Source organism: Phymastichus coffea, unplaced genomic scaffold (genome assembly GCF_024137745.1).
Source record: "Phymastichus coffea isolate CEN01 unplaced genomic scaffold, Cenicafe_Pcof_1.1 PCOF00045, whole genome shotgun sequence".
Classification (NCBI taxonomy): Eukaryota; Metazoa; Arthropoda; class Insecta; order Hymenoptera; family Eulophidae; genus Phymastichus; species Phymastichus coffea.
The window spans coordinates 2,014,108-2,037,689 of record NW_026706856.1 but is presented as its reverse complement, the minus strand read 5'-3'; the positions used below and the strand labels follow the sequence as shown (position 1 = coordinate 2,037,689).

General features: G+C 30.8%; 4 protein-coding genes across 9 annotated transcripts; 2 read left to right on the top strand and 2 right to left on the bottom strand.

The window, feature by feature from the left end:
* Nucleotides 1-328: 328 nt before the first annotated feature.
* On the bottom strand, nucleotides 329-4,586 carry LOC131664766 (lon protease homolog, mitochondrial). 2 transcript variants are annotated; one of them, XM_058936112.1, is made up of 11 exons: nucleotides 4,242-4,586; nucleotides 3,813-4,043; nucleotides 3,582-3,751; nucleotides 3,010-3,326; nucleotides 2,735-2,926; nucleotides 2,354-2,658; nucleotides 2,097-2,236; nucleotides 1,741-2,023; nucleotides 1,053-1,659; nucleotides 635-934; nucleotides 329-559 (listed from the first exon to the last, which is right to left on the bottom strand). In XM_058936112.1, the coding sequence occupies exons 1-11, from the start codon at nucleotides 4,493-4,495 to the stop codon at nucleotides 329-331; spliced, it is 3,030 nt and encodes a 1,009-aa protein (XP_058792095.1). In that variant the 5' UTR covers nucleotides 4,496-4,586. The 2 variants fall into 2 exon arrangements, with proteins under 2 accessions (XP_058792095.1, XP_058792096.1); XM_058936113.1 differs by having other exon boundaries at nucleotides 3,010-3,266.
* A 3,014-nt stretch (nucleotides 4,587-7,600) lies between these two features.
* On the top strand, nucleotides 7,601-9,780 carry LOC131664725 (small ribosomal subunit protein eS8). Its single transcript, XM_058936032.1, has 5 exons — nucleotides 7,601-7,647; nucleotides 8,055-8,185; nucleotides 8,423-8,674; nucleotides 9,056-9,185; nucleotides 9,629-9,780. Exons 1-5 carry the CDS (start codon nucleotides 7,644-7,646, stop codon nucleotides 9,736-9,738), a joined length of 627 nt encoding a protein of 208 aa, XP_058792015.1. The 5' UTR covers nucleotides 7,601-7,643; the 3' UTR covers nucleotides 9,739-9,780.
* Nucleotides 9,781-9,808: 28 nt separating this feature from the next.
* On the bottom strand, nucleotides 9,809-19,388 carry LOC131664723 (MYND-type zinc finger-containing chromatin reader ZMYND8-like). 5 transcript variants are annotated; one of them, XM_058936028.1, is made up of 12 exons: nucleotides 18,806-18,955; nucleotides 18,496-18,607; nucleotides 17,308-17,598; nucleotides 17,177-17,234; nucleotides 15,527-15,943; nucleotides 14,515-14,884; nucleotides 14,088-14,268; nucleotides 13,560-13,971; nucleotides 12,412-13,483; nucleotides 11,912-12,329; nucleotides 11,262-11,605; nucleotides 9,809-10,065 (listed from the first exon to the last, which is right to left on the bottom strand). In XM_058936028.1, exons 5-12 carry the CDS (start codon nucleotides 15,916-15,918, stop codon nucleotides 10,018-10,020), a joined length of 3,237 nt encoding a protein of 1,078 aa, XP_058792011.1. In that variant the 5' UTR covers nucleotides 15,919-15,943; nucleotides 17,177-17,234; nucleotides 17,308-17,598; nucleotides 18,496-18,607; nucleotides 18,806-18,955; the 3' UTR covers nucleotides 9,809-10,017. The 5 variants fall into 5 exon arrangements, with proteins under 5 accessions (XP_058792011.1, XP_058792010.1, XP_058792012.1 ...); XM_058936027.1 differs by lacking the exon at nucleotides 18,806-18,955 and adding an exon at nucleotides 19,311-19,388 and having other exon boundaries at nucleotides 17,177-17,598; XM_058936029.1 differs by lacking the exon at nucleotides 17,177-17,234.
* A 122-nt stretch (nucleotides 19,389-19,510) lies between these two features.
* On the top strand, nucleotides 19,511-23,241 carry LOC131664724 (myotubularin-related protein 9). Its single transcript, XM_058936031.1, has 7 exons — nucleotides 19,511-19,676; nucleotides 19,891-20,056; nucleotides 20,119-20,411; nucleotides 20,492-20,595; nucleotides 20,670-20,974; nucleotides 21,052-21,372; nucleotides 21,511-23,241. Exons 1-7 carry the CDS (start codon nucleotides 19,512-19,514, stop codon nucleotides 21,951-21,953), a joined length of 1,797 nt encoding a protein of 598 aa, XP_058792014.1. The 5' UTR covers nucleotide 19,511; the 3' UTR covers nucleotides 21,954-23,241.
* The last annotated feature ends 341 nt before the right edge of the window (nucleotides 23,242-23,582 follow it).

Here is a 23,582-nt window from a genome sequence, read left to right as displayed (position 1 = left end):
ATCTATAAAAGATATCTGAAGTAATGTAAATATTTTCTATATCAACGGATATTAGATTATAAGTAAATAAATTTAATTTTTGAAATTTTGTTGATTGGGATTTCTTTTGTTTTTTATTTACTATAGTTATAAGATATCTACTTTTGAACAATCTCACCAAATTTTCGTAAACTTATTTTTGTTATTTTACAGATAGGAATGTGATAATTTCATTCTGTTTCACGACACACGATAAAAAAAATCGTATTTATAGAATTAGACATAAAAAGAATTATTTGTAATGAACAATCCAAATATAAATGCGAATAAAATTAGTTAAAATTAACGACTATGCCTGAAGTGGAGCTTGTTGTTTGGATGTGAAATTTGTTGTTAAGTCCTCATTATGTTGTACAGGTGTTTCTGTATGTTGCCCTTCCGGAAAACATATCCTATAAATATCTTCAAAGCTAGAAACAAAATGAACTTCAAGGCCATCGGTGATATATTTTGGCAAATCTTCAAAGTCTTTTTTATTTTCTTCCGGTAATATTATACAATTTACTCCAACTCGTTTAGCCTGTTAAAAACAATTAATTTATACCATTTTTCAATGTATGTTTGTCAAAAGAAATGTGCATATCAAGATACTCACAGCAATAGTTTTTTCTTTGATACCTCCAACAGGTAAAACTTTACCCATAAGGCTGAGTTCCCCTGTCATTGCAATGTCCTGTCTTACGGATTTATTTCTAGCAAGCGAAACGAAGGCAGTTGCTATTGTCGTGCCGGCACTTGGTCCATCTTTAGGTGTTGCACCTTCTGGTACATGCAAGTGCAAGTGTGCGTCGTAAAGAAAAGTATTCGTCGGATCTTTCTTTTGAAGAAAGTTTCTGGCTACAGTCATAGCAATTCTGATTGACTCTTTCATAACGTCTCCGAGATGACCTGTTACCTTAAACGTAAAATTATAAACATTTCAAAATATTTGCATTTTGTTTTCAAAATGAAGTTTTGAGTGTTTAATATTGTTATCTCCATTAATTATTTTTTCATGAAAATACTATCCATACCTCGAAAGTTCCGTCGAATTTCTTGGACGTATCATTTGGTTTTCTAATAGTCGTTTCAATAAAAAGCGTTGATCCACCCATAGCCGTCCATGCCAAACCCATCACCACACCAGGTGGTGTAAGCTCGTACATTCTATCGTGAGTAAATGTCGGTTTGCCAACAAAGTCTTGCAAGTTATCCTTTGTTACTACCAGCTTTTCCGCTTCTTTCTTGACAACCTTAAAAGCTACTTTGCGGTGCACCTTTTCAATATGCTTTTGCAAGTTTCTTACTCCTGACTCTCGACAGTATGATTTTATGAGACAGTTCAAGGCACTCTCGTCAATTAATATTTGATCGGTGGAAAGACCAGAGTCCTTCATGGATTGGGGAACAAGATACTGCTTAGCAATAGCAAGTTTTTCTTCTGCTACGTAACCAGACATATCTATAAGCTCCATTCGATCTCGAAGAGGTTCAGGAATCGTATCGATTACATTGGCAGTGCAAATAAAAAGTACTTTGGATAAATCAACTGACACATCGAGGTAGTGATCAAGAAAGTTCGCGTTTTGCTCTGGATCTAGCATTTCTAACAGTGCTGAAGCTGGATCTCCTTGGTATCCTCTACCGAATTAAATTAATTAATTTTAAATTCTGTGCTTAATATAGAAAATGGTTTTGTGTATTGAATAAAAAATAACCTACTTTCCAATTTTGTCTACCTCATCTATTAACACTAGAGGATTTTCTGTTTTAGTCTTTTTCAAACATTGAATAATTTTTCCTGGCATGGCACCTACATATGTTCTCCTATGACCTTTAATTTCAGCAACGTCAGTCATACCACCCACGCTAAATCGAAAATATTCCCGGTTCAAGGCACGTGCTATTGACTTAGCTATCGATGTTTTTCCAACACCAGGAGGTCCGTGGAAGCATAAAATTTTTCCTTGTGTCGATCCTTTTAATTGGCTAACCGCAATAAATTCTAAAATAATAAATATTATTGAACATAAACATTTATATTTTAGAAATCATCATTGATCACATTTTATTATTACCTAAGATTCTCTTTTTGATATCTTCCATTCCATAGTGATCTTGATCAAGAATTTCGATTGCTTGTTGAAGCTCCAAATTATCAGGACTTGCAATGCCCCAAGGCATTGATGTTAGCCAATCCAAATAATTTCTCGTAACGCTTAAAAGTACAGATCAAATTATAAATTTTGTGGTATTGCAATGAAGGAAACATTGAGTTTATAAAATATTAATCAATCAAAAATTCCATAAATTCAAAATGCAGAATCATACTAACTTGAATTCACTGCTGTGACTTTCCAAGAAACTTAGTTTTGTCAATTCTTCTTCTACAACATCCATCACAGGTTTCGGTACAACTTTGTCTTTAATTCTTTCTCTGTACTTTTCTTCTATAGCATCCTTATCATCTTTTTCTAGTCCCAATTCTTTTTTTATAACTTTGAGTTGCTCATGCAAAATATATTTTCTGTGTTGCTGTTTAACTTTTTCTTCAACTTCTCTACCAATCTTTTGTTGTAATTTACTCAGCTCATACTCTTTTTTCAAAAGAGCTAATGATAAACGTAATCTTTTTGTTATCTAAAATAAGAATGATAAAGATTGACGATAAACTGACTTTCAAAACAACACAAATAAATAAATTTAAGATACTAACATCCATTTCTTCTAAAACTTCTTGTAACTCATTAGCATCAGCTCCAGTTAATGCTGCTCCAAGATCACTCAAATAAACAGGATTATCAACTACCCTCTGACCTTGATGCAACATTTGCTGCAAAGACTCTCTGTATAAAGAATTCATACTTATAATATCCCTGATAGTCTTAATTAGTTCTTGGGTTAATGCCTGACAATAATATATAAGTTAATTGATTAGATTGTACATGTCAAAATTAGTTACAATCAAATAAATAATCTAATGAATAAAACCTTTATTTCTTCAGTTTGTTTGAACTTTTCATGAGTTACATTTACCACTTCTACCATCAGTAAAGGCTGTTTCTGAGAAGAGTCTGTAACTTGTACAGTTTCAGCTGCATCAATGGATTTTGGTTCAACTGATTTATCATCTGCAACAATTGTAACAACAGGCTCCATACTTTTCTCCATCTGCTCTGGTATTTTTCCTTCTAACTTCTTTCGCCTAAGATCTCTACGACTTTTTTTCCCTCCAGCCATGGCATCGTCTACAGAGACGTTAATTGTTGTATTTAATAGAGGAAACTTCAATTTCATTTCATCTGTTTCTACAGAAAGACCGATTAATAAAAATAAAATAATGTTGTTGAAACCAAAATCTAGTTTTAATTATAAGTTTTTGGGATTTTAAACAAAAGCTAATCAAAAATTTTAAATATTATACAAAGATTCAGAATTAAAATCATTAGATACTATTTGGTAAAGCTTAAATATCATACTATTATAATTTTAATACTACTAAAACATAATAATAACCAAGTTATCAGACAATCTTAACTCTATTTCAATAAAAAAATTATTACCAGTTGGTTTGGGAGTTAAATCCTCAATTATTTGATTTACTATTTTAATTCTTCTATGAGCCATAACTACAAGTCTTAAACGATCTCCTAAGTCCTGTACCTCATGAATTTGTGCAAAAGTTCCTACTGAATAGACATCATCAATATTCTCAACTAATTGTAATTCATTCCTAGAAGAAAAAGAATTGTATCTTGTACTAAAGAAAAATGACAATTTTTAAAGAAACTTACTCTTCACTTTTTTTTAAAAAGATTCCCACATAAGGTTGATTTAATTTAACTTTACGTCGAATCAAATCCATCAAGATTGGATTGGTAAGCTCAATCAATTTAATAAACCGTGGGAATACAGGATTACGATTGATTGCAATGACTGGGACATGTGGCCATACTTCTGGAACAACAACAGTTGCTGGTAATGCTGTAGGATAATCCTCTGATTGAGCTTCAACTTCATTTTCACTGGACAATAAAAAGTATATTAAAATATTAATAGCATTAATGAAAGTATATTTCAAATAACTATTTATTTCAAAGAAAACTTTTTTTATAATATTTATAAGTTAATTACAAACATTTTTAAAAGTTTTTGTCAACACGAAAACAATAAAATAAAAAATTTCTGATTGAAATGAAATAAAAAAAATTACTAAGACTAACATCGGTGGGTCCTTATCCGATGGACTTTTGGAAGAAAAATTTTGTATTGTCATTATTGCACTTGGACGGAAATCCCGAAGGTTTCCTCGAAGGAAACCCAAAACTGTCGATCCATTATGGTTTAAAATTAATTTTTTCGTTACAGCAGACCGTGCATTTAGTCCATAATTTTTGCAAAGATACCGGTGGAGATTCACTCGATGACAGAATATTGGTAGCAACTTTGTGTTGAAAGAACTTATGAGCAATCGCATTTTTCATTAAATTTTCTCTTATCACTTTTTCACAAGCAATGCCGATTTTATATCAGAATAATTTCGTCGAACTCTCGAGAACCGATTTGAGGTTAAGTTATGTTCAGATGATGAAACTTAAATTCGACCATTTCGGTCGACTGTACTCTCTAATCTATATATAATGAATAACCAATGGTCGTTCTTATTGAGATCACGTGATATTTGATGAATATATTTTTGATAATGATCTGTTGCGGGTTATTTAAAATTGTTCGAATTTTTCGTGGAATAGGACTTCGAAGACTTGTTTTAACGGTTGACGATATATTGGAGAATTTATTTTCTAAACTGATCCCGAAAAGATTTAATCGTCATTAAAACAACAATATTGAATTAATTGAGAATATATTTGGACAGTTAAGAAGAAGGAGCTCAATTATAATAATTTTGTAAGTTTTACACATTGTCAACTATGATAATAATAGCGTTCAAAAATCTTTTTAATATTTTGTAATCATGAGATCTTTCGCACAAATTATTAATGATATTAAAAATGAAAATAACATTCATTTTTCAAAGAATTATAAAAGCAGCAACATTATGTATAACAATAAAAGCTGTGGAAATGATTTTCACCAATTTTATACGTTATGTCACTCATATGTATATCTAAGAATGATCATCAGTTAAATGTACCTGATATTCTGATCCATACAACTTCTCTTATTATTCTTGAATATTACTTTTGCAATCAACGTATTTAAATTTACCTTTGTTGTTTCAGGTAATCAATATGACTACCAAAAATACTTCTGAAAATGTTTCATTCAAAGAACTTGTCGAAATCGACAAAAGAAGCATTCTTGAAAAAGTACTGGAAATGAATTTCCCCACAACAAAACCAAAAAATGATAGCCCAGCTAGTAGTAACGAAAAAAATGAAAGCACCTCTGGAATTTCTGATTACGATGTAATTTTTGGAGAAGATATAGACGATATCGATGAACTTTTCGAGGATATTTTGAAGAAAGCTAGAGAAGATTTTAAAAAACAAGAAAATCTTAAGTAATTTCGACGACTTTGTTGATTAATTGAAAAAATTTGAGTTCATTTTTAATACTTTTATAGATCGAAAAAATACTTTTTGAGCTTTAACGCACTTTACTTTCCTTTTCACATATTTTACAACCGATTTGATATTACATTTTTGTGTAAATTTTAAAAGTACCTAAGAATGTAACCTATGTACTTTTTAAAAGTTTCGCTTAATTTTAAAGTTGAATTTTAGAATAAATGATCAATTTCTAATAAAATGTTATCTTGTTTTATTAGGAAAAAATATCCAGACCTTAGTCCTATTAAGGATATATTTAAAAAACCTCCTCCTAAAAATAGAAGAAAAAGAGGTATGACTAAAACTGTTGAGAATACTCTTGCTGTTATAAACAATTTTAAGAAAAGGATGATGGATTCATCAAAACAGATGTGTAGATCAACTACTAATTTATCGAATAATAATAATAATCAACTTATATCAAGAATCGTTTCACCAAATGACGATTATAATCAAATTTCATCATTAATTATCCCTTCAGCAAGGAAAGATTATAATCAATTTAAATCATCAATTAAAACACTTATACAAGGAAACCAATATAATAAGATAGCTTATCCAGCCTGGAAAACAACAGGAAATTATACTCCTGCATTTTCAGCAACTACTAATCCAAATTGGGTCAATATACATTCTAATTCAACCAGGACAAAAGTTAAAAAATTATGTACTCTTGCACCTAACAAATATTATACACCAGGACATATTAGTAGTTGGATGGATGCTGCTACTCATTCAAACCCTACAGAACCTCCTTCTTGTAAATCTATAAGGTATTTTATTCATTAATAGAATTACACAATAATTTTATCTTAGGGCATCTTAAAAATTATATATATTTTGAAAAATTTATAAATTACTTGAAGCAACTTTCTATTATTTTTCAGGTCTAATATAGCAGTACATGATTCAGATTCTGGTGAAGATAGCATCCAATCTATTGATAACACTTCAATTTACTTTAGCCCAGAATATAAGAATCTTACAAACAAAAATTCAAGTGTTGGCTGGAAAACTTCTCTCAAAAATACAATTAGTTCAAATGCTCAAATGCTCAAAAATACAATGGATTCAAATGTTCCTAAAAACAAAAATACAATTAGTTCTCCAATGAAAAGTACTACTGTCCGTTTTAGACCATCACCACCACAATATTTTGTGTATGGCAGTGATAAAAAATCTAGTATTTCTTTGGATTCAACTTTCGTAAAAGAAAATGAAAATAGTAGCCAAGTTAATTCTTTAGAAAATTTTAATGAAATCTATCGAAATAGCAATGAAAATTCAGTTCCATTACAGAATTCAAAACTTTCATTGCAAACTCAGTATTCTCCATGGAAAGAAAATATAGAATACGAAGAACATCATCGCATTTTTAGTAGTAAAAAACTTCATGATAACATTCAGAAGAACATATTGAATGAGACTACTATGAATAACAAACCGGCTATGTTAGTTGAAGATTTTGTTCGCAAATTGAATTACAACATCAGCAATAACTACAATATGAAGATGAAATGTTCCATGAAAGTAGAATATTACAAATAATATCAATGTTATAATACATATTTATTTGAATAGGATATTTATTTCAGCATTAATTTTATTCTATTGTATATTTTTAGTAAAAATTTCAATTTTTTCAAATCACGATGGATATTTTAAGTTACAAGTTATACTGATTTTAATGATATTTTATCAATAAAATATTTATTTTAATAAAATTACATTCCGAACAGGATCTAAAATCAAATATTTTAAACGATATTTTTAGTTCGCTTCCTGTAGATCAAACTCGTTTATTTAAATAATGTTACAATGTAAGATTAAATAACTTAATAAACAAATAGTAAATTAATGTTTTAATTACTGAATAATTTATTAAGAAAATATATTATTTATTAAGTTTGAATATAATTATTTCAAATGAAAGATGGCGCTGTATTACAAAAATGTTGGAAGTTCCAAAAGTCCGGAACATGAATATCATGAGCCATCTAGTTTTATACGCTCGTTCGCGATTGATGTTGCCCCTTTTCTATCTCATCCACGATGGGTAAGTTACAATATTTCATAGATGTTATTGCAAATCCTTAAGCATCCGTGTCAGTATGATTAAGTATTGGAAAAAATAACGATAAGAAGATTCTAAAATCCTTGCTCGACATATTTTAATTTGTATATTTACATTTTTTTACAAAATTCGGTCAGCGGCATCACTTAACCCCTGACACAACCAACTATTTTGATACCTGCCATACATCTACTTTTTAATTTTTTTTATTTATTGGTGATAAGTTGAAGCTTAATTTATTAACTCTAAAATGTACTTATTCTCTTTTGCTTTCACGTTTATTTTCAAAATATAAAAAAATTTCAGAAAAACAATCGTACTGTTATGATGCACCAAATGTACATGGCTTCGATAATATTAATTTATAAGTTATATGTTTCATTTTATAGGTATCTCTCGTGATCATTGGCATAAAAGGCGAGCAACGGGTGGCAAGAGGAAGCCACTCCGTAAGAAGAGGAAGTTTGAGTTAGGTCGACCTGCTGCAAACACTAAACTTGGACCTCAGCGTATTCACACTGTAAGTGCTATTAAAATATATATCATTTCTTTCGTTTTATTTACTATAAAAATATGATAGAAGACAGAGATTTGCTTTCAAAGTTTATAATTAATAAAAATATATACTGTACATGATGATTCCTTACCTACTCTGAATGCCATGCTGCCAAATTCCCACAGCGTACTGAAGTTTTAAGCACATAAATGAATTTATTTAATGTTTTTAGACATTTCTAATGGAGTGTATTTTTTTAAGGTACGCACTAGGGGAGGTAATAAGAAATACAGAGCCCTTCGTCTTGACACTGGTAACTTTGCTTGGGGATCAGAAGGTAGGGCACGTAAGACCCGTATCATTGATGTTGTTTACAATGCATCAAACAATGAGTTGGTCAGAACCAAGACTTTGGTTAAAAATGCCATTGTTACTATTGATGCAACACCTTTTAGACAGTGGTACGAAGCACACTATGCTCTTCCTTTGGGACGCAAACGAGGAGCCAAATTGGTAAGATAGAATTATTTTATAATTATTTTCTAAATTAATCAAATCTTAGATAGTAATTTAGTTGTTCATTTTTTTTACATATTTTATTATTTTTTATTCTTAAAGTTCTAATTTATAACTAGAAATTTTTCTTGTTAACATTGGTAGGTAATTTTAATTACATAAATTTTAAACTAATATATTGAAAGCATAATATTTCCTTTAATTTTTTATAATTATCTAATTTAATTTATGAAATGAAAGAAATTATTAAATGCCGACTTTATCGCATTTAATTACTCTAAGTGCAATGTTGACATATTCTCATAGCTTTCTGAATTTTTATTCAATAGTATTCTTAATAATTAATAAGTATGTCATTATTCCATTTTTTAATTGCAGACTGATGCTGAGGAGGAAGTTTTGAACAAAAAAAGGTCCAAAAAAGCCCAAGCCAAGTACAAGGCTAGACAACGTGTTGCTAAAGTAGAACAAGGTCTTGAAGATCAGTTTGCAACTGGAAGAGTTCTTGGTGAGTAGATGACAAAATATTCAAAAAGTCAGTACAATACACATTTAATTAAATTAATTCAAGAAGATAAACTTCACATATTTATGATTCAAAATACTTTTCAAATAATTATAACTATAACTTATATTCAATTTTATCAACTAAATTCTGTTATAAAACTTGTGTCAAAAATAATCTTTTTCCTACTATCGTGCGCAAATAAGGTGATAGCACACGTGCATTAACAAACTCACGCGTGCGGGAATCACCTACTTTGCGCACTCGTTGCATAATGTACTATTTAGCTTATGTTTTTGGCTTGATCTGTAAGTTTTTATTAAAATAACGCATTTTGTATAAATAAAGTAATGTACTAGTTTGAAAACTAAAGATATCAATTTAAGTTAATTTTTATAATACGAAATTTTGTGAATTTGACAATTTGTATATTTGTTTATTTTCAGCTTGCATTGCCAGCAGACCTGGACAGTGTGGTAGAGCAGACGGTTACATTCTTGAAGGCAAAGAACTTGAGTTCTACTTGAGGAAGATTAAGAGTAAAAAGGCGAAGTAATTTGTATAATGAAATTTAATAAAACGCGTACATAAAAAAAAATTTATTGTTTTTATTATAAATACAATCACATTTTGAGAGAACGTTTATGAGTTCATAAAACTTATTTTAACATAAGATTATGAATAAATTGTTACAAAACAGTAGCGACTTCAATACAAAATTTAGCACTATAATAATAATTATCAGCTATACTGTACATTTTAAATAAAACGGATTAACAACGATATGACGATGGTATTTATAACTGAAATATTTATGGTTTTGATGTCAGCTAATTTACACAGAGCCTGTTGGTAATCGAATTTCGTCACTGATGTTACCATTCTGAAAAATATTGAATTTCAAAAAATTAAAATGATAACTTTAATTGAGGAATGTAATGAATTCTATTGGAATTGTGAGGATAATAATGAACTGTTAAAAAAACTTAACTTGTAATAGTTAGTGTTAACAGCTCATTAATTTTTTTGTCGTGTCAAAGAACGGCTTTAAATGAATTTTTTATTTTGAATAATAGAAATTAAAAAATTGTAAGATACTTGTTTGTCTATTCATATCTCCTTATGTAAACTTAACAAGAAGTTTAAATTCTAGTTGAATTAATACGTAATTAACAAAATGAAACCAAATATTGTTTGATGAAGGATTTATAATAAAGGAATGAGAGTTTGATAATTCAAAATATTGAATACTTAATAAAAAGCAAACGTTTATACGAGCCACAATTACTTATTATTAATAGTAATGAATACTAATAACAATAGTATTGGACTACAAAATATAAAATTTATCTAATTTACTAAAATTATTTATTTAGATAGGAATATTGCTTTTTATTTAAAAATTAAATAAGCTTACAATACTTTTACTAATAAATGTATGTACATTTTAAATGTAATACGAGGTAAGAGTACAAGTAACAATTAATTAAAATTAGGAGATTGTATAGTTTTCTAAATCTTAAAACTGTGCTTATTGGATGATGACAATACAAAAATCTAAATTTTATAAGTTCGAGTAGATTAACCTAATCGTAAAACTAGCATTTTTTGAATTAAATATTAATAAAATGCAGTATTTCTTCAGTAATCTTCAAAAAAATTACAATGAAATGAACGTAAATAGATTTGCATTACGTATTATCTTACATATTTATAGGATTATGAAATGATAAATAATATCAATAAAACCGATCATATTATATTGAAGCAGTATTAATTTCAATTCAAAGAAATTTTGAAAAATTTATAATTTAATATTCAAATTTTTTTTAATGTAACAATGTTATTAAAAAATTTTTGAAATAAACTATTGATCAGTTTTATTCCCAATCTTAATACTTTATCGGACAATAACAGTTGTCAAATTGATAAAACAAAATAAAAAGTGAGGGTTGAAGGAGGGACGGAGGAGAGGAGGTCGAGAGAAAGAGAGAGAGGTAACAAAATTTGAGTAGTTGAGAAAAATGCGTTGTAAGCATTTTCTTACGACTTCTTATTTATCACAAGTTTGGGCATCACCTGCTGGCCGTTTGCCGTGGTCTCGCTGACCGGCTTAGGCTGTTGCTGTGGCGGTTTTTGTTGCTGCGTGGATGGTGTGTTACTACTACTACTGCTCTTTTGTGATTTTTGAGCACAAGTAGCTATGTGTGAAGACCAGTGTTTTTGTTGACAAGGGTAGTCGCAGTATGCAGTATTCCAGCAACAATAGAACATTGCCTCACGACCGCATACGACACACCATTGCTTACGTTTTGTTTCCTCGATGCAACGTTGTTTCTCTAGCTCTGCTTCGCGCTTGGCCTCTTGTAGAGCTCGAAATCGTTCAAAATCCATACTTGTTTTCATCTCGCGTATTACTAGATCTGAAAAGTCACTTCTATTTTAGAATTGAAATGAATTATTATAATTATTGAATAATTTTTTTCTTCTGTACACCTTCAATAATATAGAAGGTAATTTTATAGGAAAATTTGTATCTTTGTTTTAAAAGCTCTTTAAAAAGTGAAAGATAACATATATTTTCTATGACTTAAGCTTCGATTATTTTTACAAGTTTAAAAATTTTCATTAAAATTTCAACTTCTAAAACTGTTTGTATATGCATAAAGTTAATAAGAAGGATATTTGAGAAAGAAGGATATTTGAGAAAGAAGTATAAACAACTTTACCGTTATTATGCCTAATCTCAGCAATTTCTTGTTGATGTTCCCATTTTAATCGTTCTATCCTGAGTTTCAGCAACTGTATTGTTGCTTCATGATTGCTGACGGTATTATTGATGCTAAGTTCACCATTTTCCGCCGTACTCTTTATCGTTTCTACAATAAGTTCAGCCATACGGTTTGCAAGTTCTTTCGAACTGTCGTGGATTTTAGCGCTGACTGGGCCAGCTTCAGGTGGAGGCAATTCAGACGAACTTGCACGTGCTTCAGCACTTGCCGGAGGAATGTGTGTCATAGCATCACTCAAAGTAGAGCTTGTCTTCGCCACCGAACGTAACGGCGTAGATGTTACCACTTGTGGAAAAACAGGTGGTTTATTTGGAAGAGATTTTCGTGCTTTACCAGGTTTCCTTGTGATTGTTAACTGTTAAGTAATTCCAAAAATTTATTTAAATATTTTGTATTTCTAGTCGAGTATAGAAGTTTAATAACTAATGATTCTTTACCTTTGGTTGCACCACGTCATCTTTTGGTTCTTGTTTGATTACAGGCATCGACACATTTAATCGCGCCTCTTTTTCGCTGAAATGTCTTGCAGATTCGGATGCACTAGAATTTAATTGAAGAAACATTGCTTTTGTCTGGTCTTTCCTTGCGGATATGGGTATTGCAGTCATCGGTTTATTGTTTGGCGTACCGTCTTTTAAGATTTTCTGACTGCTATTTAGAATAATTCTTGGGCCATCTTTACAAGCTGATTTGAACAAAGCTTTACCCACCACTTTATGATCCGCTAAAACATTTTTCGTTACAATTTTTGTGGCGGTACCTGTCATTTGTGCCTTTGACTGTATGTATATTGTTTTTGATTTTTTACTGGGGCTGACATCGTTTGCCGCATCACTATTATTTTGCAGATTATTAACAGGACGATAAACTTTTATAAGATTTGTCTGATTGCTATTAGTACTTTTGGGTGCAGTAATTGCCTTCTTGATTTCTTCTTTTTCGTGATTTTTCACTAGTTTTATTTTCTTAATGTTATCACTTTTCAATTTCCTTACAGCTGTAATAATTCTCTTAGGAGTAGTATCATTAGTTACTTCTATTACACTTACTTCTGGTGACTTATTATTTTTTCTCGATTCCGAATTACTAGTACTGCCATTATCACTTATACTTTTATTAGTAAGCGCTGGTATAGCAGGCGGACTTTTACTTCTGCTCTTATTATTAATTACAATTTCTGATGGCGCCTCCGGACTCACTTTATTTACAGCTTCCTGAACAGTTTCCACGGATTTTCTCTTTCTATCGAATTTGCGTTTTTCTACAGAAGGAGTTTTAATAATGCCATTTGTACTGGAAACCATGAGATTCTTAGAAATCGGAGGTTTCTTTTCAGTCTTGGGCGATGTCACCTTATTAGTGACTGGACTTTGTACTGGAGTTTGCTGTTTATTTGTGTCAGTTTTTACAGTTTTACTCTTTGTCTTTCCAGATGGATCATAGTCAGGTAGCAATTTTTGTATCTGCATAGGATCATGTGGATCATAGGGAACTTTCGGTGATGAATACCTAAATACGAACAAAGAGAACAAATTAGAGAACAAAAACCAAAATCAAAGGGAACAAAAATTCGTTGCAAGCTCACCTAAATTCTCCAACAATTTGTTTAAGCTTTTGAATATGCTCCTCGACTTCAATAACACATTGCTCCATTTCCAATTTTTTTTTTTTAGGTAACTGTGCTGGAGGCTCTTGAGAATACAGGTAGATATCTTTCGGCGACACCCAAGCTCTATCATGTTCGCCGAAAAATCTTACGTCAACCAAGCCTTGTGCGTTCAATCTAGACATTGCTTTGGCGGGCCAGAATGGGAAACCTTTGAGTTTAGCCCAGACGATTGGATGAGGTTTGCGACAAGGCTCAATAAACCAGGATGATAAAGGCCGAGGTAAATTGCGACCGCGTGCAAAACAGTCTGGACATGTTTCGATTTCGGACACCTCTTGTCTCGCAATCTTCAACATTTGTTTTGCTGTGTTTGTAAGCTTCGATGTATCTGTGCAAAACATCGTGGATCGATTATTATCATTTGTGATAAATAGTTTGTGATAATGAAAAATTTAACGTTCGCATAAAACGTTAAAAGCTTTAGTATAATCGCCTTAAACTTACATGTGTTAAAAACTATACAATTGTGTTGGATCCACTTAGCATCAGCCATAAATGCATCAGTACTACCGTATAATTTGGCACGGACATTAGACTCAAGTAAGTTCAAATCCATTGGTTTTACCACGTAATCTAAGTAGTTAGGAACATCATCAAGATCAACAGCTCTCCAGAAAGGCTCAGACTAAACGAAAAATTTATTAATAATATTGTCTTTAAAAAAATTCATTTTATCCAATAATTCATAGAGTTCAATTAATATAAGCAGTCAAAAAGCAATTAAGAAAGGTATTTTTAATCGCAGCTAAAAAGAAAATTGTTTTAAGAAATAATCACGTTAATCAAATGACAGTTCAAATGAACGGTCGGGATGAATTACGTTTAAGTGGCATTATACGTGTCTAGATAAGAAAATAAGGGGTAATCGTACCCCATGCTGATCCCTCATCCTCTCGACGACATGCCTAAGCATCATGCATAATTGGTCGACAGTAAGGTCAGCCATCACTGGTGAACGCGTCTCGGCATTTTCAGCTTGGAGGATAGATACGCATTCACCACATATCCAGTTGTTAACGGATAATGGTGGTGCACCACCCATGCATCGTCGATGCCATGATCTCGGACACGCGCTACATTGCATTTCCACCGATTCCTTGTGGCAGCGCCAACAATACTTGTCGCAGTTTCTGTCGGCTTTCTTTCGCTTGCCCACGTTGCTGCCATTTTGTTCTTCCGCTGCCGCTACAGCTACTGACTGCGGCACTGGCGTCGGGGCCACGGTCGTTTCTGGCGACGGACTGCGTAGACAAATTGATTGCATTAGCGATATCACGAAAATTCTTATTATTGCGGCATTTTCATGAGATTTTGATAATTTTTTTTTTCAGAACACGACGGTTCGTGTTAAAATCTTATTTTGCAAATTCTTTTTCCTTTAGAGATATGTTGAGTTAAACTTGTATTAACATGCCTCAATCATAAATAATTAAAGTAGACCTTTTAAAACAATTGTAATATTTGGATAAAACGGACTTTATGTTACCTAATCTGAAATCTCAATTTTAAGTTTAATTGAAACCAATAATGCACTCTCTGGAGTATAAAAAATTGAGCACATTGTAAAAATAGTTGAAGGTCACTTGCAGTGTATTAGTTTATATAAACATGCTTTTAATACCCTTGTTTCTTGCCCTTTCAAATTGTTACATCTAGCTATAGAATTAATTCACAGTCAAGATAATTTTTATATATAATACATTCTCTCTCTTACATAATGACCTCTACTATCAAATTATTTCACACAGACCTTATCATGATACATAGTGAATATTGTTTATTTAATCAGACTTGCTTTTATAAATTACTGCTATTATTACATTCATTCTCAGTATGTAGTGGAATAAAATCAGAATAATTGCTAAAATAAATAGAAAACTCACTTTGTACTTTTACGCTTCCTTTTTCCTTCTTTTGATGCTACAGGTGTAACAGCTGGAGTAGGTGTATCCACTTGCACATTATCTGTATCTTTTACAATCTTTGGACCATTAGAAGGTAATTCATTATCCTTTTTTCCCTCTGCTGCATTTGATGGAGTATTGATTTTTCCATCATCCAATTTTTCAGATTCTGCAGGTGTATTTTCAACATCATTGGACTTTATACTTGTAATATCTTTACTTTCACTTGCTTTATCTTGTTTTGCTATCACTTTTTCTATATTTGTCCCTTTTGATTGCTTTTCACTTTTATCTTGTACATTTGGCTCTTCTATTTCCATTGCATTGGAAGCATCCAATGTTTTCTTCTCACTGTTTTCATTTGACTCCATTGCTTACAACTCGATATTGTAATATCTGAAAAAATAAATAAACAGCAGTACAATATTAATAAACTCTTGATCAACTGATGCTATTTGATATTTCACTAGTTATACCTATGGTATAATATATAGATTAACCTGATGCTACAATTTACAAAGATGGATCACATTGCAAACTTTGGGTAAATATACCTAAATAATATGTTTAACTTCTATGTCAAATACATAGTATTCCAAAACAAAAAAAAAGTACTGATAATGTTTCATGGTTTTCAATTTTAGAAAATTTAACTAGGAGTTCTTTTTTGTGCAACTTTACAATGAGCTTATAGTTGGACTACTTCAACACAGAGGGCAATACTTTCCCCTATCATTCTCATATAACTGTATATTATGTTACAAGAGTATCAATTTGACAATATTTATACTAAAATTCAGAAATCAAATCATTTTGCAGGAGTACATAGTTGACTCTTTTTATCAGTTAACAATGCCAAGCATGACCTTAGTACAAGTATTCATCTTAAATACATAAGTTGTGATCTGGAAGTTCGTTACATGTTTTTCCTAAAGCTGTTTTTAGAGCACAAATTAGCTGAGCACATAATTACCAAATATCCAACATTAAGTAGCTTAGCAGAAGCTTTTGTTATTTCAGGTCAATTTGTTAATATTTTAATCTTAAACATTTTATATTACTGCTACTCACAAAGGTAGATATAATTTATCTCATAAATGTCAAATTTCATCCAACAAAACTACAGTATTATTCGATTTATCATTACATTAACACTTTATTTTTAGCAAGTTCTGCAAATATACTTGTTTTACAAAAGTGATATATGTAGAATTTATTTTATCCTAATCAATCTTGTCATCGATATTAAATTAATCTATTTTAATTAATAATTTATGAAAGAAAAATAAAATATAATCATATTCTTGAACTTTTTGAGTACATTTCAACCTTCATAAACATTGAAAGCACGAATTTTTTTTGCGTGTAACAACAAAATTATTTGAGTAAATTGAGTGAGTCTAGAAAACTTTTGTGTGGTTTTAAAAATAACATGTAGAAAGTACAGTTAAGAAAAGTCAGTTAAGAAAAGTAAATATCAATTAATTATCTTCAATCTTTGTTTGTCTTAGTATCAATAACAAAACAAGAATAAATAAGGCAAATATATGTAAAGATGATGCATATTGAAAAAATAAGTTGTAGATGCATGTCTCCAACTTGGTAGAGGGTCAACAGCACTGATTTTACCTTTCTCCAAACTCAAGGTTGCCCCAGCACCATATCATCATGAAGCACAAATATAAATCTGCGAATGCACATGTTTAACTTTTCGATGTCAAATGTGACAAATACGACTGAAATGTAATTATTAAGTTAACCTTGTCAAGTTTTAGATAGTTGTTTCCACTTTTAAGAGTATTAGACTACGCTGGTCAAGTCTTTTTGGTAATCAGAAGTGGCAGCGGTGCACGATGTATTGCGACCCCAATGGCCCAATAGCTCTGTCTTTGTTGCTTCCCCGAAGTTACTCGGCTAGGCATTAGCGATCGGTGCCTCCATCTCGCGACCGAGTCGCCGCCCCCGAACCTTGACGCTAGTGTAACAACATCGTAGACCCCATCTGCGGTGATTATCTCTTTATCAGTTTCATACTTTGGCTGCATTTTTTCCTGAAAATTATAATTGAATGTTTTAATAACTTGACAATATACGTATATATATAAAAAAAGCAAATTTCGATAAAATAAAAAAAACAATATTTTATTTTTACCTACATTCCGTAATTTGAATATAATTAAACAAACATTTTTACTTTTCTATATTATAAAAGATAATATTTAATATATATTATAAAATATAGTTCTCAGTCAGGTTTCTACAAATGTTTTATATTAAAAATCGGTAATTTCATTCGAAATCATGATCCGATTTCTCTACTTCAGATTGACTATAAATGTTTCGAATCATCTAACGTATTGCACTTGATATGGGTATTAATAAACAAATCAAAATAGTATCATTTCAACATTAAGTGAATTAAATATAGTGGTAACATTTAGTTGATTAAGTAATTTTTTCTGCGACTCTTAATTTGATTACGATACCAGATACGAGTATTTATAACGAGAAAAAAACTCAATGCAAATACTGAATTAATAGAAAAATAAAATTTGTAGTCTTTAATTTTCTCCGCATAAATTATCGTATAATTCATAATTTATTTTAAAATTTCATTTGCATTTTCGTATAACAAATAGAAATACTTTTATTTTAGATTAAATATAACACAAAAAAAAATGTTCCATAACTTTGTTATCATAATTCTAAATTCTCAACTTTTGGTGAATGTTTTTTATCAATTTCGTTCACATGTAGAATCAAATAAGCAGTATCACATTACTAATTACAAGCACCTCAACTTATAGATGACAATTAATACATATAAAACAAAGAATCTATTTATTACAATTAATAACCAAATCTTTCTAGGTTAGTTTCTTGTTATACAAGGAAAATAAAATATTTGATTTATGTTAATATTTACTTTTAAATTAAATAGTATATACCTCAATTATCGTTCTTGAGATACCAAAATTCGTAAAGCTTGTAGTTTCACTTGATCCCATTGACTTTTCATTGCCATAAAAAATTAGGTTAGATCCATAAGTCATCTTATACCTAAAAAACAACTATTATAAATATCTTTGCTGATAGTGATATTGAACGTACAAGTTTATAGTAAAAAAGAAAAAATAATGTGCAATTTTATTTTTGCAGATACGTAAAACACGCGTGCGCAAAGCTATGGGCGAAAATGATGTTTTCGCTGAAATATAATAATATAGCATAAAATAAGCTGGCAAATGATAATCTTACACGTTGTTTAACTATGTGCTGATCACTTGCTCAACGTACTTGACGAATGAATCGATGTGTTTGTTTTCTTTTTTGCAAGAAAAATTACATGTATATAAACGAAATTAATGTCACAAATAAGTAATACACACTCCCACTTTGTTCAAGAATCAAAACATTTAGTCTGCTATAACTCCTTTGGAGCATGCGCATAAATAAAAAGTTACATTTGATCATTTTCAATAATATTTATCGCTACTTTCAGAAAATGATAATTCTGTAAGTTTATTAATTACCTACTTAATTTAATTAACATTCGATTTCTTATTTATACAACCAATTACGCACAAAAAACAGTGTGCAAAAATATTGATCATATTGTATGAAATCGTAAAAAAATGTATCGAGTTTCATGTACTATCTTTATTGAACTATTAATTCAAATTTATGAAAGTGAAAACTTTCATTACTATTATCAAGCGGCTAAGCATTAAAGCAGATATAAAGTTATTATTTTAATACATACTTGTGATTGATGTACTCTAGAACTCCAAATAAGCAAACGCAATGAGAAGATACTTTACTACAATGCAGGCAATCTGAAGCTGACAGCCGTCCAAAACATTGGTTATTCATAGTAGGTTAGAATTATCTGTCAAGGTACTGTTAGCTATTGGCATTTTTGCCAACGAATAGTATTGATATTTAAGTGATTGCTGATATAACAATGGAATTTGTTGAGTTAATATCAATACCCCGTGTGGACAATGTAGTGCTAACTGACAAAACAAAAGAAAGGACTAAACAGTGCAAAATAGAAGGTACATTATGCATTAGTGGACATCATCTTATTCTTTCAGACAGACAAAAAGGCAATGAACAAGAGTTATGGGTTGGTAAATTATAAATTTACAACATTTTCAAAATCATTTAAATTCAGTTCAATTAATTTATATTTTTACATTCAAGTTTTATTTTCAAACTAATATAATTTCTTATTTTTCATTTAATATAAATATTTATATTTACTCACATTCAGCATCAATAATGCATGTAAGATGATAAGCATTATCAAATATTGTATTCAAAACACATGTTTATTTCAGCTTTTATATCGCAACATCGATGCAATGGAGAAAAAGGGCAACAACCAAATTCCTGGAGGTAGCATAATATTAAAATGCAAGGATTTTCATATTTATCAACTAGACTTTACTTCTACAAATGAATTAGTGAAAGTAGCGCAAACTATAGAAAAATTATCTTGCTTGGGTAATGGTGAAACACAAACAAAAAAAATAATTATAAATAACACATCAACTCTTTTTTTTTAGATCAAACAATGCAATATCCATTTTTCTACAGACCACAATTATTTACTAATTCAAAAGTACAAATGGAAGATGGATGGAAATTATTTCCACCTCTTTCTGAGTGGACAGAATTATTAGTAATTAAAGGAGATGAATGGCGTATTAGTCATTTAAATAAAGATTACAAAGTTTGTAATTCATATCCTGCAGCTATTATAGTACCTAAAAATATAGAAGATGAAATTATAGTTTCATCAGCTAATTTTAGAGATAGTGGAAGATTCCCAGTACTGTGTTACAGACATAATGGAGGGGTAAAGATTATCCTCTCATAATAATGCTTTCCAATGGAATTTTAATATAAGTATCACATGATAATCATGAAACTTTATAGGGTATTTTAATTAGAAGTAGTCAACCAATGTGCGGACCCACAGGAAAAAGATGCAAAGGCGATGAAATGCTACTGAATGCATACTTAAGACCAGGAAAAAGAGGGTATATAATCATAGTAATATATTTTTCATTATCACTTCATTTTTTTATATTCGATTTTTATGATCTCATTTCAGAGTTATTGTAGATACTAGAAGTTTCTCACAAGCACAGAATGCAAAAACAAAAGGTGGAGGTACTGAAATTGATTCTGCTTATCCGCAATGGCTCAAATCGCACAAATCAATTCCAAGAACTACTGATTTATTAGAAAGTTTTTCAAAGTTAATGGAAGTATGTAATGATATTAGCTGTTCTACCTCACAGTGGCTATCCAAACTAGATAATAGCAAATGGCTATCAGCAGTTCAAGATGCCATGAATACAGCGTGTGTGACAGCTCAATGTCTTGAACAAGAACGGACAGCTGTCTTAGTTCATGGTATGAACTATTCCATTTTTCGTCAGCATTATGAACAATTCAAGCTAGAATTATAATAATAAGACTAAAATTTGCAGGTGGTACCGGACGTGATCTCACGCTAGTAGTAACCAGTTTAGTGCAAGTAATTTTGAATCCAGATAGCCGAACAATCAGAGGCTTGCAAGCTTTGATAGAGCGCGAATGGTTGCAAGCTGGTCACCCGTTCTATACTAGAACTCGTCACGGAGCCTATTACACTTACACTCAAAACTCGTCGGATGCTCCAACGTTCTTACTCTTTCTAGACTGTCTTTACCAGTTACATTTCCAATTTCAGATGAGCTTTGAGTATACAACTGAACTACTTACTGAAATCTTCAAACATGAGTATTCTTCAAACTATGGCACGTTTCTAGGTAAATGTTTTTCAATATGCAACTTTAGAAGTTGTTAATTCGTTCAAAAGTCTTTAAAACATTGCTTAACGTAACTTGAATGCTACGAGCTTACAGCTGTGAATGCACTTTTCAAAACCATATATATTTTGAATACAGGTGATTCGGAATGCGAGAGAAGTCGTCTTAAAGTACAAGAGCGTACTTGTAGCTTATGGTCATACATGAACCAACCAAATGTATTAGAGAAGTATACAAATCTGCTATACGAATCTAATCCTGGCATAATCTGGCCGAGTGTAGCACCTGTGAGCATCGAACTCTGGCGTGAACTTTACCTGGGACACAATGCCGCTGCATCCTGGGATGGTCTACTTTGTTGCGCCGTTGAGATCAAAGAAAAACATCAATCGATAAAACGCGTTGCTGCCGAATTACACCAGTTAATCCGACAGGTGCTCGAAGAGTTCAATCTGTTGTCCGAGAATAATTCCTCTTCGGCCAGTACTTGCGCCAACAATACTTCCGAGTTCTCACTGCAGGAGGAAGTGATTCACACGAAATTCGCGCAACTCAGCATGGAACAGACACAGGGCACTTGATACAGTCTCGATCTTTACTTGTCTGCCAGTGCAAATTAAAACGGTTATTTCACGGGAGTCATAGAAAATATATTTTATTTTTGAATTCATAAATTTTTATTTTTTTTTTAATTTCAGTACTTTTTTATTCAATAGTGCTGATATATTTTTCCATTTAGACGCAATTCTGGCTGTGCAATCATTATGATTTATTGGTTTAACTTGCCGAAGTTGTTAATAGTTTTAGTTTCAGATTTGCCGACACTAAGCAATGTACAATATTATACTCTCAAAGTTTATTTAAATTTTATTTTGTTTTTCATAATAATATAAATTTTAACTTTAGAAAATCTTTATTTGAATATCTGTTCAGTTAAGATAAAATTATAATGTTGTAAAGGCCTTTTACTTCCAACAAATGAAAAATACTGACTAACTATAATAATAACCATCATTTGCATTTGAATAGTTTTTATTACCAGTACGTATCAATGAAAAAATTATATTCTATACTAAAATTTATTTACAAAATAAATGCATTTAGTTATTGAAAAATACTCCTATACAATGCGAGCGTTATTGATTGGTTCTATATTCTCACGTGATCGAACAGAGTGCTTATACAAACAATCGCAAATTATATTTAACACATATAAATTAAAACCATGCTGTGTACAATATTATCGCGGTATAATAATATTTTTAGTAATAAGTGAATGCATTGAAAAAAGATGCACATGCAAACTATCATTGTATTTATAATGAACAAATGCTTCGTTACTAATAACAACGCGAAACCTTTCTGTAAAAAATTATAAAAAAATTGTTATGTTTTAGTAGGAATTTTTTTGATATACATATGATTCTTTAAAGATTTTGACTAGCCATAGAATTATTTTTTAATAGTAACTTAAAATTATTTGTTAAGTGAGATCCCATCAAAGAATTAATTTTACTTCATTTTATTGTATTATAAAAATAATTTTTAATAAGAAAAGATGGTAGTAGAATAAGTATAAGACCTTAGATAATTATTTAGACGAAAGAAGGGTCGTCTTTGCTCTCTATAATCAACAAAGTGAAAATCTAATAAAAACTATGTATTTATGACGTTAAGTTTCACGCACAGGCGCTTCGAGTACCATGATTTACGATCTCTTATATGATCATACGGTTATGAAACGTCTTTGACAATTATTTCCATGTCTTATATCTTTGCGCAAAGAGCTGCTGTAGCATATACTTGTATAAAAATTTATTTTGTATCGTGAAAATAAACGCGCACCTAAGCGTGCGCATCAATCAGAAACACTCGTGAATTATTGCGAAAGTGACTGTAATGGGTATAAATAAAAATTTATAAAAGAACAAAATATAATTATTTCACTGTAACCGTTTTGAGCAAAATGTGCGAGATCAATTCAAGAATATTTTAATAGCAGGGAGCGTTCGGATATGATTCCTTTGTTCTCGAGGACAAAACGGACGAATAAATGTGTGGGTATAGCGCGATCGCAGATTCACAGGAGCGACAATATAAGTGAATCGGCCGCGCATTTGCGAGCAAAGTTAAAAATATATAAGCTTCATATATCACAAAGAGTTTGCGCGGATTCGAGCTCCTGCAGGTAGCTCGGTAGCGTGCGGACA

Excerpts from the sequence above, each read along its gene's own strand:
- LOC131664766 (XM_058936112.1), bottom strand. The coding sequence starts at position 4,495 with ATGCGATTGCTCATAAGTTCTTTCAACACAAAGTTGCTACCAATATTC. Across the intron at positions 3,752-3,812 it reads TTTTTAAAAAAAAGTGAAGA|GAATGAATTACAATTAGTTG; the intron begins GTAAGTTTCTTT and ends TTTTTCTTCTAG. Across the intron at positions 3,327-3,581 it reads TTTAACTCCCAAACCAACTG|AAACAGATGAAATGAAATTG; the intron begins GTAATAATTTTT and ends GTCTTTCTGTAG.
- LOC131664725 (XM_058936032.1), top strand. Across the intron at positions 8,186-8,422 it reads GACCTCAGCGTATTCACACT|GTACGCACTAGGGGAGGTAA; the intron begins GTAAGTGCTATT and ends TATTTTTTTAAG. Across the intron at positions 9,186-9,628 it reads TGCAACTGGAAGAGTTCTTG|CTTGCATTGCCAGCAGACCT; the intron begins GTGAGTAGATGA and ends GTTTATTTTCAG.
- LOC131664723 (XM_058936027.1), bottom strand. The coding sequence starts at position 15,918 with ATGGAGTCAAATGAAAACAGTGAGAAGAAAACATTGGATGCTTCCAAT. Across the intron at positions 14,269-14,514 it reads GGATGAGGGATCAGCATGGG|TCTGAGCCTTTCTGGAGAGC; the intron begins GTACGATTACCC and ends TTTTTCGTTTAG. Across the intron at positions 13,972-14,087 it reads TTGTATAGTTTTTAACACAT|ATACATCGAAGCTTACAAAC; the intron begins GTAAGTTTAAGG and ends TGTTTTGCACAG.
- LOC131664724 (XM_058936031.1), top strand. The coding sequence starts at position 19,512 with ATGGAATTTGTTGAGTTAATATCAATACCCCGTGTGGACAATGTAGTG. Across the intron at positions 20,057-20,118 it reads AGAAAAATTATCTTGCTTGG|ATCAAACAATGCAATATCCA; the intron begins GTAATGGTGAAA and ends CTTTTTTTTTAG. Across the intron at positions 20,596-20,669 it reads TTAAGACCAGGAAAAAGAGG|AGTTATTGTAGATACTAGAA; the intron begins GTATATAATCAT and ends ATCTCATTTCAG.